General features: G+C 41.0%; 1 protein-coding gene across 1 annotated transcript in view; it reads left to right on the forward strand.

Moving 5' to 3' along the window:
- LOC107299080 (anoctamin-2-like) overlaps positions 1–14,114 on the forward strand; it is an 89,147-nt gene that overhangs the window by 10,107 nt on the left and 64,926 nt on the right. Inside the window, exons 2-5 of the mRNA XM_029286674.1 lie at positions 8,146–8,244; positions 10,381–10,532; positions 12,135–12,189; positions 12,748–12,799. Of these exons, the coding sequence (XP_029142507.1) occupies positions 8,146–8,244; positions 10,381–10,532; positions 12,135–12,189; positions 12,748–12,799 (358 nt within the window). The remainder of the gene's footprint in view (positions 1–8,145; positions 8,245–10,380; positions 10,533–12,134; positions 12,190–12,747; positions 12,800–14,114) is intronic.

Below are 14,114 nucleotides of genomic sequence, written 5' to 3' on the forward strand. Positions count from 1 at the left end.
GGCATGTTCTATCACTGGAGGTCTTCAAGAACAGACTGGACAGCCATTTGTCTGAAATAATATAGGGAGCTGGACCTACCAGGTCACATCCTCCAGGGATAAGCTACAAGTTATTTGATTTCTGTAGAGATTATGGTGACATTTATTGACTGGGCAGAATGCAGAATAACAGAGTTGGCTGTTATTCTGCATTCTGGCCAGTCAATAAATGTCACCGTAATCTCTACAGAAATCAAACAGCTTGTAGCTTATCCCTGGAGGATGTAGGTATCCTGCTCTCACTAACAGCAACCAGTTCTTGAAAGTGTTGTGCATCAAAACAAAAGGCTGTTTGTGGAAAGGGGACAAGCAGCTGGGAGAATCTTTGTTTGTGAAATGGATAAGCTGCCCTAATTGCCTACGAGTCTGAACGGTTTACAAAAGTCAAGTCTGAAATACTACAAAATGCAGAAATCCTCAAGCATGCAGCATAACAAGAAACAGAATATCAAGAGTTGGGAGGGACCTTGGAGGTCTTCTAGTCCAGCCCCCTGCTCGAGCAGGAGATCCTATGCCATTTCAGCCCAGTGACTGTCCAGTCTCTTCTTGAAAACTTCCAATCATGGAGCATCCGTAACTTTTGAAGGCAAGCCGTTCCACTGGTTAATTGTTCTCACTGTCAGGAAATTCCTCCTTAGTTCTAGGTTGCTCCTCTCCTTGGTGAGTTTCCATCCGTTGCTTCTTGTCCTGCCTTCAGGTGCTTTGGAGAATAGCTTGACTCCCTCTTCTTTGGGGGAACCCCTTAGATATTGAAACATTGCCGTCACGTCAGTTGAGTTCTTAGCTCTTATTTATCTGATGTTTTTGAACATCCATTTCTTCTTGTCCTGCTTTCAGGTGCTTTGGAGAATAGATTGATCCAGAAAAAAAATATGTGGCAGACCAAAGACATACCAGAAGATTTGAAGATGGGGACTTGAGTCTTTGGGCAGGTGGTTAGACTGACAGGTGGGACTCTGAAGGCAGAGCAGACGTTTTGCAAGGAAGTTTAATAGGTGGACAAACAAATGGATCTCAGAGTTTGCCAACAGAACAGAAAGAGCACCGAGGGAGAAGGAGTAATAGCTGTTAAATAAAGGCATCATCTGTCCGGTGGAGTCGTGGAGGGAATGTTCTTTGCAGTGCCTCCATACTGTGACCCAATGATTAATCTTCTTTTTTTTTTTTTTGCAAGAAGGCTCTCCTCTTACTCACCACAGAGATCTAAATACACCCGAGATTTGTTCTCGATCCTTCCTCATCTGGTGACTGATCTGTACCAGGTCCTTTTCATCTAATGGGTTAGGTTGACTGCCCATTACTTGAGTGAAGTACATGGGATAGAGTACAAGCACAGAACTGACCATGCTGAAGATATCTCAAGGGCAGTTCTTGACCAAGAGCTGACAGGGGGGATGCTAAATCAGGGGTCTTCAAACTTGGCCCTTTTTATGACTTGTGGACTTCGACTCCCAGAATTCCTCAGCCAGGAAGTCATAAAAGTCATAAAAGGGCCAAGTTTGAAGACCCCTCTGCTAAATGGAGCTGTGATCTTAGTCAAGCTCCTCAAAAAGAACAGTTGTTTATTATGTGCCATAGATCACTATGATCCTTAGCAAGTACAAAGATAGATTTTCTCCATGATGATGGGCTCCCAAATTGGTCCTTCAGTCTTCCAATGAGGCACCAATGGAATAACTGAATCCAGGCCACTTTGCTGCTGGTTGTCCTCTTCCACTCTTCCCCTCTATTCTCCCCACCATAACAGACTTCTCCAGAGACATGAGTCTCCCTATAATGAGTCTAGAGTGTGATCATTTGATCCCAGGGATTTTTGCCTCTGGGGTGACTTACCGTATGATTCCTTGGTTTGCTTTCTTGACCCTAGAGTCGTCTCCAACACTACGTTGTTTTCTTTCCTACTTCTTCAGACCCCAACTTTTATTTTCATTGAATGCCACAGAGAAAACCATTCTGTGCACAGTACTGATCTTTTTATATATACAGCAGTGGCCAAAATTGTGGAAACCTTTTGGGAAAAGTGTACAGTAGAAATGCCACCTTTGGTTCAGTTTCCACCCATTTTTCTTCTAATTTCTTTATAACTGTAGCCTTGTTCACTTAATAATACTATTTTACGTCGCTTTCTGGGTGACCAGTCAACTCTTTGCACCATGACTTTAATTTTATTATGTTTTACAAGTTCACTAGATGAAAGAACACAAAAAAACCCAACCAACTTGATAGCCATCACATAACACACTGACAAAAGTCCTCCTCTCAGCTTCAATACAGGACATCAATCACTGGATCCTACTGTGATCCGATTGGCTCATGGCCAAAATAAGATGACACCCGATTGGGTCTCTAAACACTCATGCCCATTGGCTACAATCAGATGAAGGAAAGCTACCTGAGATCAACCTAAGCAAGTTGTGCTTCCTTTTTCTGGTTATTTGGCTAACTTATTTTTCTGGTTATTTGGCTAACTGGTTATTAACTTTTCATAGAATACAGTACAGATCATTGAACAAACTTTATTGCATTACATTCTTGATTAAATTATGTTTCCATTGATATATAATTTTATGGTACTACTCCAAAAAAAGTGGTGTTATTAGCCATCAAACCTCAAAAATACACTTTTCCCAAAAGGTTTCCACAATTTTGGCCACTACTGTAGATATACTACAACAGGGGGCGCGAGGGCTCAACAGTTAAAGACTCTGTGCTTGTTACCCAGAAAGCTGACAGCCCAGGTTTGAGATCCAAGCGCCACGAGACAGGGTGAGCTCCTGTTCCTTGCTCCAGCTCCTCACCCACCTAGCACTTTGAAAGCATGCAATTGCGAGTAGATAAATAGGTACCACTTTGGTGGGAAGGTAATAGCCTATAGTCATGCTGGCCAATGACTATGGAAATATCTTCGGACAATGCTGGCTCGCTCAGCTAAGAAACAGAGAGATGAGCACCAACCCTAAAGTCTGACATGGCTGGAAAGGAGAAACCTTTAGAATCATAGAAGAACAGAGTTGGAAGGGGCCTTGGAGGTCTTCTAGTCCAACCCTCGGCTTGAGCAGGAAATCTTATACAATCACTCAGGATTCGATTCCCCTGATTAGATCCATTTTATCCCCTACCAGATGAGACCTTTGGTTCCAGCTAAAAACAGAGCGATCCAAATTTACCTTAATTTCTCCATCTACATTTTATATAATAATAATAATAATAATAATAATAATAATAATAATAATAATAATAATAATAATAATAATAATAATAATAATAATAATAATAATAATAATAATAATAATAATAATAANGTCCTTCTTAAGTTTCATTACTAGAGCCTCCAGATCATTTACGTGCTTGCTTCTCAAAGTAACTATATCAGCGATGCACAGTTTTTCTTCCTCCAGTTTTAAAACCATGCTCATATTCTTCCAATTTAAACCCCTTCGTTATGTATTCAGCACATAATTTGAATAAATAAGGGGAGAGTACACAGCGTTGTCTCTTCTTTTGTCAACCTGAAACCAGCTGAGAAAAATCTTCTTGGCTAGTATATTTGTCCCAAGGCTGGGTGTTATGGAAAATATCAGTGCCAGCAATGTTTATTCAGTCATCGGAACAACATTATGGAAAGAAATGCGTAAAATAATCCATGCATTTTGAGGACAAGTTCGTTTTTTTATGAAAGTTTTCGGGAGGAAGTTTCTTTTTAAAAAGTGTTCGAAGTGGATGAGAAGACCTACAAGAAGTGCTTCGTTTCACCTTCTTAAAGATGAAAAAGTAGAGAGGGGTGTGTGTGTTTAATTGGGTGGTCTCTGCCCCAAGGCCTAGTGTTGTTGTTGTTTTGTAAGGTCTTAAAGGCTTGGCTTCGCAAATGGGTTGGGAGAGTTAGTTGTGGAGATCAACCAAGCAAGGCAACAGGGTCCAATTGACTTTTCAGGAGGCACCGCCAACTTTAGTCCATGATAATAATAATAATAATAATAATAATAATAATAATAATAATAATAATAATAATAATAATAATAATAATAATAATAATAATAATAATAATAATAATAATAATAATAATAATAAAGTTGGAAGGGACCCTGGAGGTCATCTAGTCCAACCCCCTGCTCAGGCAGGAAACCCTATACCATTTCAGACCAATGGCTGTCCAGTCTCTTAAAAACTTCCAGTGTTGGAGCATTCACCACTTCTGGAGGCAGGTTGTTCCACTGGTTAATTGTTCTAACTGTCAGGAAGTTTCTCCTTAGTTCTAGGTTGCTTCTCTCCTTGATTAGTTTCCCTCCGTTGCTTCTTGTCCTGCCTTCAGGGGCTTTGGAGAATAGCTTGACTCCCTCTTCTTTGGGGCAGCCCCTGAGATATTGGAATACTGCTATCATGTCCCCCCTCGTCCTTTTCTTCATTAAACTAGACATACCCAATTCCAGCAGCCTTTCCTTATATGCTTTGGCCTCCAGTCCCCTAATCATCTTTGTTGCTCTTCTCTGTACTCTTTCTAGAGTCTCAACATCTCTGGACTAATAGAACTATGTGTTCCTCTTAACTGCTATTTTGTTAGAAGGTTTACTAGTAGGGGCATGGGGGCCTAGCAGTTTAAACATTGAACTTGTAGACTGGAAGGTTGGCAGTTTGAGACCCAAGTACCATGTGATGGGGTGAGCTCCTGTTCCTTGCTCCAGCTCCTTGCCCACCTAGCAGTCTGAAAGCATGCAAACGCGAGTAGATAAATAGGTACCACTTTGGTGAGAAGGTGTTCTGTGTACTTCTGTGTGTAGTTATGCTAGCCACATGACCACAGAAGCATCTTTGGTCAATGCTGACTCCCTTCGGTAGGAAACAGAGATTAGAAAGAGTCCGACATGACTGGACAGGGGAAACCTGTGTCTGTTTTTTGTTTATTTGTTTTTCTGGTATAGCAAAAATAGGATTTTATCAGAAGGCTGGGTTTATGGATTGTATTAAGACTCTCCCCCACCTACTACCCCAGTTCCCATCTAATTCAACCATTCGAGGAATCGAACTTCAAATTTGTGGATGGACATTGTAGAGGAAAAGGATTATATTACAAGAAAATCCTTTTGTTTTTTTTTAAAAATCATAATACAACTTCTACTCTGTGTTTTATGCCTTATTCTTCTAGCAGCTGTTCTGTTCCCGGAATGGTACTTTTATCATAATTATGCGCTTACAGAAACAATAATGACACAAACAATAACTTGGAAAGACACAGTTGTGTTGTGCAAAGAATGCACCGGAAAATATTCAGAGAGATGTAACATGGCATGAGTCAACATGACACATAGCAATTGAAATCTACTCCTTTCATTCTTCCAGACTTTTCCACTAAAATGGTTCTTAAAAGTTGCTTCACAAATGTGACGATTGGCATATTGTTCATTGAACGTGTTACCGTCGCTGCTTCCATCCCCTCGTCTTATTATCTGTCTCTTATCTCTGCTGCTTACTTTGCTAAATGGGTCATATAAACTAGGAGTTGTGGCAGAGGTTACAATAGGTCTGAATTTTTACTTTGTTTTAAAAAGCTCTCGCACTGTTCTGGCGAAAGCTGTCTCCTGCTACTTCTGAAGGAAACCCAGTGCCGTAATTAAAATATTTCTTTCCTTTTTCTTCTAAAAGACAACTTCCATCATTTGCTCAGGTTCTCCGTGTTTCTGTAGTACAAAACAGGGCCCTCGTAAGTGCCATCATTCTTACAAAACTCTGTTTCCAAAAAACTAAAGGAGATTCATAAATGAAACACTGATGAGAAGGTGTGGGAGACTAGGGGTGACATGACAGCAGTATTCCAGTATTTGAGGGGCTGCCACAAAGAAGAGGGGGTCATCTTATTTTCCAAAGCATCAGAGGGCAGGACAAGGTAAACAATGGATGGAAACTGATCAAGGAGAAAACCAACCTGAAATTAAGGAGAAACTTCCTGACAGTGAGGACAATTAACCAGTGGAACAGAAGTTGCTTTCAGAAATCGTGGGTGCTCCATCACTGCATCTTCTTTTTAAGAAGAGACTGGACAGCCACTTGTCTGAAATGGTATAGGGCAGTGATGGCGAACCTTTTAGAGACCGAGTGCCCAAACTGCAACCCAAAACCCACTTATGCATCGTCGGGTGCCGGGTAGGTGTGGCCCATTGGGTGGGCGTGGCTACGGTGGTAACAACAGACTGGGTGGGACTAAAAAGTTCAATCAATCAATTCCAACTTTGCAAGATCTTTTTTTTTCCCCGTGAGAAGTTGAAATTGACTGATTGAACCTTTTTTTGTTTTGCACATGGTGGTGGAGGCCTAAAGCGAAAAGGTTTTATAAAACCCAGCTGAAGGCCTAGGACTGGGGCGATGGCGCACGTGTCCACAGAGAGGGCTCTGAGTGCTGCCTCTGGCACCCATGCCATAGGTTCACCACCACTGGTATAGGGTCTCCTTCCTGAGCAGGGGGTTGGACTAGAAGACCTCCAAGGTCCCTTCTAGCTGTATTCTGTTCTATGGGCCAGGTCTTTCCACATCTTCTGATCTTGCACTAGAGTTGCTCTAGGCTCTGACTAGTGTCAGTTTTGATGTTGTCCAGCCATCGTGTCCTTTGATGGTCTGGTTGTGTTTTACCGCTAACTCTTCTAAACATAATTGCTTTCTCCAGTGAATTCTCCCACACGGCACGGCCAAAGTAAGTGAGACGCAGTTTCACGATTTTGCCTTTTAGTGACGCGTCTGGTGTTATGCGCTCCCATACTTGCTCGTTAGTCACCTCTCCTTTCCAAGTATAGTCAGCAGAACCACTTCCCCAAAAGTGTTTGGAGCTGTCTATGTTCCAAACAAAAAATTAAAAAAGGAAAAAAGGTTCTGTGTTAAGACAATAGATGGCCTTGGAAATGCAAACAAAGACCAGGTACTTATTATCATATCTGGTGGACATGCCCCAAAGCAAAAAGATTATGGGTTAAAATACATTTATGGTTGGAGAAAATGACTAAAACACAAATAGACTTTAAACCAGAATTATTTTTGTCAGGAATAATAGGAACTAATTATGAGAAAGATTGCAGATATCTAAGACTACACATATTAACGGCAGCAAGGATGGTATTTGCCCAACACTGGGAAAATGAAAACTTACCAACTGAAGAAGTACTAATTAAGAAAATTCTAGAGTGTGCAGAAATGGATAGATTGACTTTAAAGATTAAAGAGAAAGAAGACTCGGTGTGTTTTAGAACGTGGGATAATTTTTATCAATGGTTAGAAAAACGAGTCAGAGAGAAAGGAACGTGATATGTAATTTTGAATATACATTAGCATCGATTAACATATTGTTTATGATAATTAGCTATATCTATTATTGCTAGTTAAACACATGTACCCAGACATTACGCTGTTTGCGAAATATTGAAAATGTTATTTGGAGAAACCCCAATCCTAATCCCAATCCTAACCCTAACCCTAACCCAAATCCCAAGCCTATAAAAACTAATAAAATCTATGCAAAAAAAAGAGAGTGTAGATGGCCTTCATCTTCTCCAGGGCTTCAAGAGATGACTAGATCTTTCCAGAATCTGATGAGAAAATGGACTTAGTATTCCTTCTGCTCGTTGTCCATATTTCAGTAGGGAGCCCTGCCAAGCCACTCCTTTCCAAAGAAGTCTTGGTCACATCTGGTCCCCAGGCACATCGCTAAATGTAGCACACATCCAGATGAACATCTGGCTAAGGGTTCCTATAACGTTTACAAGACAGCATAGTTTTGGCAAATTTGTTTCATAACTCTCACACGGAATAGTTTCTCCATTTAAGGATTGTTGCCTTCTCGGAGAGATAAATAAAAACACGCAAGAAAATAAATATTCAAATGAGGTGGTTGTAGTGAGGAAAAATAGCCACAGACAATAAACACATATTAAAGAAAAATGTTAAACAAACGACTGCATTTCTTTAGGGGTATTTGGTTTCTTCACCGTAAGGAAGAATAGAACTCGTTCAATGGTAACATTTGGCCCGAAGGAAATAAATAAATGTTCAGTTACGGTTACAATTACAGTTACAACATATTTGGAGGACAATATTCTTCTTTCTGTAACTTCTTTCTTCTTATTTTAGGATAAGAGTCAAGGATTGAGTTTTGTCCGAATACACGCACCATGGAATGTACTGAGCCGAGAAGCAGAAATTCTGAAAATCAAAATGCCCACTAAAAGAGTAAGTATGGATCAATCCCATTTTTTATCACTTTTCAATGTTAGAAACAGAGGGAAGTAGCAGATAGGTCTACAGCAGACATGTCAAACTCACGACGTCACGTGACGTCACGCAACGTATCGGGCTGGTTTTGCCATTGCCGGCAATGGGGTGGGCGCGGCTTCCATATGACACGTCCGGCCCGCGGGCCGGCAGTTTGACACTCCTGGTCTACAGGGTATGGTCACAAAAGACAAGCTGGTGGCCATAACAATGTGAACTAAACTCCACTCTGTGATGACTCCCCCGGATGCTTCTCCAGATGTCAGCTCGAAGGAGGATGAACCAGATCAGGGCACATCTGGAGGGGAGTTGGTCCATGGCTCTGAGAGGGATTTGGCTGAAGCACAGCTGAACTGAGGCTTCAGGTGGGGAAAGCACCCAGCTGCAGGACTCAGTGATGAGGAAGAGGACCTGCCTTCTGCACCTGATCCAAGAACACATAGGACAGAGAAAAGGCAGGAGCAGAGAAGGTCAGCCAGATTACACGTGAGGAGGCAGCCTCACCCTTCTTGATGGGCTGCACCAGAAGCTGGCTATTTAGCACTGCAGACAGATGGAGGGGATGCTGGGAACAACATGTTTGTTTTCTTGGTGTGTGTTCTGGCCTTGAACTTTGGGTTGTGTCTCTTCAGCTGTTGCCTTTGCTTGCCTTGGCCTGTGTATTTGCCTTTTTTGCCTCATGGACTGGACTCGCCTTTGCCTTGAGGACTAATGTTGCCTTCATTTGAGTAGCTTATGCAACTCATTGGGGTTGAGCTAGTGCAGGGGTAGGCAACCTCGGCTCTTTTATGACTCATGGACTTCAACTCCCAGAATTCCTGAGTCAGCTATGCTGGGGAATACCAATTCAGGCTCGGAAGCCTTAATAAAGACTCCTTTACACCTGTGTTGTATGTGTGTATGCGTGAGTTGGACAGCCACACACTCGTGCTTAAAGAAAACAGGTGGAGATTTGATTGCCTCTTGGTGACTGCCATCTTTGCAGATACCTTTAGGCAGCAGAAATAAAAGGGGTGTCATCTAGCCACCCTTTTGGAGGAAAAGAGTTGAGAAGATAGATGGCTGAGTAGATTCCAACAACTTTCCTTATGTTCATCTAAGTTGTGCTTTGGCTTTTTTTTTTTTTTATACTCTCATGCCAGTCCAATTCATTTGGGCTCTATTTTAAGGGCTTGGCTATGGAGCATAAGGCTAGTTGGACCCTCAGATCACTTCCACCCAATCCTGATGCTAGCATGTTAAGAGGGCCAAAGAGCTCTTGTTCATGTTAAGAGGGCCAAAGAGCTGATTTACTCACTCCTGCCAGAATTTTAAATGAAATGGGATCAGCTGGTAGAAGTATATTAGAAGAGGGATAGTTGTCGTCTCTAGACTGCTCCATTTAAGGGCTGAATCCAACCAAGTGTTACTAAGTCCTCATGATTAAAAGTATATTTTACTGACTTAGGCTGGACTGCCAGTTGGTATTTTACAGGTAGTCCTCGACTTACAACATTTGAGACCAACGTTTATGTTGCTAAGCAAGACAGTTTGTGAGCTTTGACCCATTTTACAATTTTCCTCGCCACAGTTGTCAAGAGGATCGCCGCATTTGTTAAGTTAGTAACAGAGTTGTTGAGTGAATTCAATAGGTTTCCCCTATTGAATGTAGAATAGAACTTAGAATAGAATAGAGCTGGAAGGGACCTTGGAGGTCTTCTAGTCCAGCCCCCTGCTCAAGCAGGAGAACCTAGACCATCTCAGACAGGTGACTGTCCAGTCTCTTCTTAAAAATCTCCAGTGATGGAGCATCCACGATTTCTGAAGGCAAAACTGTAGACTGTTCCACTGGTTGATTGTCCTCACTGTCAGGAAGTTTCTCCTTATTTCCCATGGTTGAGCAGGCAACAGAAAACATAGTTTATTTTACTCCATATTTTTTTCTAGAGCATTGACAAGTTTCTTCATTTGATTTCTGAGCAGGAGTGCAACTGTTGAATATACACATCCTCTTTTTTTTTTTTTTACTGCATCTATTCCTTTTGAATAAATGAATTTAGCAAAAACAAAATTGAAGTTATGTACCTGTGATGTATGCCGTTTTTGTCTTTCTAGACTTATGAAATCAAAGAAGAAGGGGGAATTGTCAAGAAGCTGTCGTGCGTGTGGCAGAAATGTACAGAGCCACTGCAGCCTAAAGTGCCACAGCAAAACACCACTAAGATGAAGAATTTATCTTATCCCTTTTCCAGAGAAAAAGTATATTTGTGAGTATTTGACAGACTGGGTGATGGGACCGATGAAGTATTTAATCCAAATGACTTCGGCAGAAATTGGGTAGATGCTAAGCGAGCAAGGCACAGAGAAATCTTTTTCAAACTTGGCCACTTTAAGCTGCGTGGACTTCAACTCCCAGAATTCCTCAGCCGTTCTGGAAGTTGAAGTCTATATTGTTTAACATGGCCAAGTTTGAAAAAAACGCTGATATACACCAATGGGTTGCTTGGGAATCACAGAGGCAAAATGCCGATCACTTGATCAATTAAAGAATACAAAACAGCTTTCGCGTCCTTTTCTCAGCCATTCTAAGCTTGCTTGTTTTCTTGCAGACGTTTCATTACCAAACTAGGTAACATCACCAGTGCTAGAAAGGAGGGGGGTTGCTCTCGTTTTATATACTAGTGTCTTGCCCTATCGATATTGGTGGGAGTGGACTTGGTACTGCTATTAAAGTTTCAATAGAAGAATAGAATAGAATAGAATAGAATAGAATAGAATAGAATAGAATAGAATAGAATAGAATAGAATAGAATAGAATAGAATAGAGGAATGAAGAATGGAATAGAATAGAATAGAATAGAATAGAATAGAATAGAATAGAATAGAATATAGAAATGAAGAATGGAACAGAACGGAACGGAACGGAACAGAATAGAGTAGAGTAGAGTAGAGTAGAGTAGAATAAGAAATAGAAATAGAAATAGAAATAGAAATAGAAATAGAAATAGAAATAGAAATAGAATAGAATAGAATAGAATAGAATAGAATAGAATAGAATAGAATAGAATAGAATAGAGGAATGAAGAATGGAATGGAACGGAACGGAACAGAATAGAGTAGAGTAGAGTAGAGTGGAGTAGAATAAGAAATAGAAATAGAAATAGAAATAGAAATAGAAATAGAAATAGAAATAGAAATAGAAATAGAATAGAATAGAATAGAATAGAATAGAATAGAATAGAATAGAATAGAATAGAATAGAATAGAATATAGGAATGAAGAATAGAATAGAATAGAATAGAATAGAATAGAATAGAATAGAATAGAATAGAATAGAATAGAGCTGGAAGGGACCTTGGGGGTCTTCTAGTCCAGCCCCCTGCTCAAGCAGGAGACCCTATCTGGAAGGTGGGGTTAAATGTGTCATTAGTTTGGAATTATTGTGCAGTCACAAGAGACCTCTGTCCAGGCCTCCATGAATCCCGTTGCACTTTATCTTGTGCCAATTTAGCTTCGACCATTTAGTTGATCAGATTCTTATTTATAGGGAGCATTTAGAAACTCTTCCGTGCTTTGAACTCAGTGAGTCTTCCTGATTATTTATACTCGACAGGAAGGAATTGTGAACTGAGAACACTTTTATTACTGGAAGCTTGTCAGACAAACATCCTACAAGTGATTTAGCAATGCTGTATTACCTTCTCCTTGTAAAAACCTCTGCCTTTTGTGCTTGAGGAAAGTCAGGTTTAGTTATTTACTTATTTTGTACTATTAGCACCTGTGGCTTCTGAATAAAAAGAGTCTCCATGCTGTTTTGTAGGGTGTTACGTGACCACTTGTAATCCCCCCCCTCTTTTTTGTGTTTCAAGGTACAACATTCAAGATAAAGATACGTTTTTTGACAATGGCACCCGCAGTCGAATTGTAAGTAAATCCACAAGAAAGCTATTCTTGGCTTATGGGTTAGAATGCTTTCCATCCCTTTAGCAGTAAGAGAAACAAAGAGAGTTCCTATTTCAAAGTGCTGGTTCATGGGCAAAGGCTCAGAATTTCAGCTAATAGCAACAGTGATAGCACAGACTTATATATCGCCTCACCGTGCTTTACAGCCCTCTCTAAGCGGTTTACAGAGTCAGTGTTTTGCCCCCAACAATTGGGGTCCTCATTTTAACAACCTTGGAAGGATGGAAGGCTGAGTCCTCCTCCTCCTCCTCCTCCTCCTCCTCCTCCTCCTCCAGAAGAAGAAGAAGAAGAAGAAGAAGAAGAAGAAGAAGAAGAAGAAGAACCCATTATTACTACTGTGAAAATACAATAAATAAATCTATGAACCAGAGCCTTGTGGCAAAGTGGTAGTCAGAATTTGGGTTATAGTAGGGTTTAAAAAAAAAAAAGTACGTTGATTGATTAGCTTCTGCTAAATTTTGGAGAATCGTCGTAAGTGTTTTCTCTTTTTTCTTTCTCTGTTCCTTTTCTCAAACACAGGTACATGAAATTTTGAAGCGCACCTATAGTTCAAAAGCCAAAAACAGCATGGGTGAGAAAAAGTTTGAATTTTAAACATAGCTAACTAGCACATTGAACATTTCAGCTTTACAGGCAGGCCACAACTTACGACCATCGGTTCAGGGTCTGTTCAAAGTTACGATGGTGCTGAAAAAAAGCCTCATCATCATCATCATCATCATCATTATTATTATTATTATTATTATTATTATTATTATTATTATTATTATTATTATTATTATTATTATTATTATTATTATTATTATTATTATTATTATTATTATGTAAATTTATATACCGCCCTATCTCCCTTACGGGACTCAGGGCGGTGAACAGGCGATAATAAAAATCACAATAAATATTAAATAAAAACCCTGCTCTAAAATACCCCCTATAAAAACCCTTACCAAAACACAATCAAAACTACGCCAGGCCGTTGCACTTAATGACCGGTTCTCGCAATTACAACGGTCGCACCGCGCCCCCCCCACGTGGTCACGTGATCATTTTTTGCACATTTGGCAACCTGCTCCCATATTACAATGTTCTACGGTCCTGTGATCACAGTATGTAACCATTTTTGCTGGTTCCCGACAAAAAAATGCCTGTTCAGAAGAACGGGTTCCGACGCAAAGTCAATGGAGGAAGCCAAACCAGTGCACTGATGATGTTACCTAGTTTGGTAATGAAACATCTGCAACAAAACCACCAACTCAGAGATCCCCAAAGACTCCTCATGTCCACCCTGAGCTATAAATATTCTCCTTTCTTGATACTCTGGGCTGTCATGCAGCCAACAGTCTGGAAGAGCCAATCTTCAAGATTTATCTGCCCATCCCATCCCCCTGTGCCACCTGCATCATTTTACAACAGTGTTTCTCAAACAGCCATTTTAAGACGTGCTGACTTCAATCCCCAGAATTCCCCAGCCCACACGGCAGGTTGAGGAATTCTGGGAATTGAAGTCTTAAAGTGGTCGACGTGTGAAACCCTGCTTTATAACATCAGCTTGTTATTAAAAAAAACCAAAAATATACCTTTAGATCAGTGGTTCTCAACCTGTGGGTCGGGACCCCATTTGGGGTCGATCGACCATTTCACGGGGGTCGCCAAGCAAGGCTGTCCGCCATTTTTTTTGTCCGCCACTTTTTTTCCCCCTTTTCCGGCGGGTGCCTTACCTCCCTTGGGCTGGGCCAGCTGGTGGTCGGCCTGCTCCGTCTCTGCCACTTGCCAGCTACGCCTCGGCCGGCGCAGGGGGCGGAACCACGCATGCGCGGCGCTCCCGGGCAGGGAAAGTCCTCGACTTACGACCGGTTGGGTAGTCCTCGACTTACGACCGGTTTAGT

This window comes from Protobothrops mucrosquamatus, unplaced genomic scaffold, assembly GCF_001527695.2.
Source record: "Protobothrops mucrosquamatus isolate PMUCROS unplaced genomic scaffold, P.Mucros_1.0 scaffold4512, whole genome shotgun sequence".
Lineage (NCBI taxonomy): Eukaryota > Metazoa > Chordata > Lepidosauria > Squamata > Viperidae > Protobothrops > Protobothrops mucrosquamatus.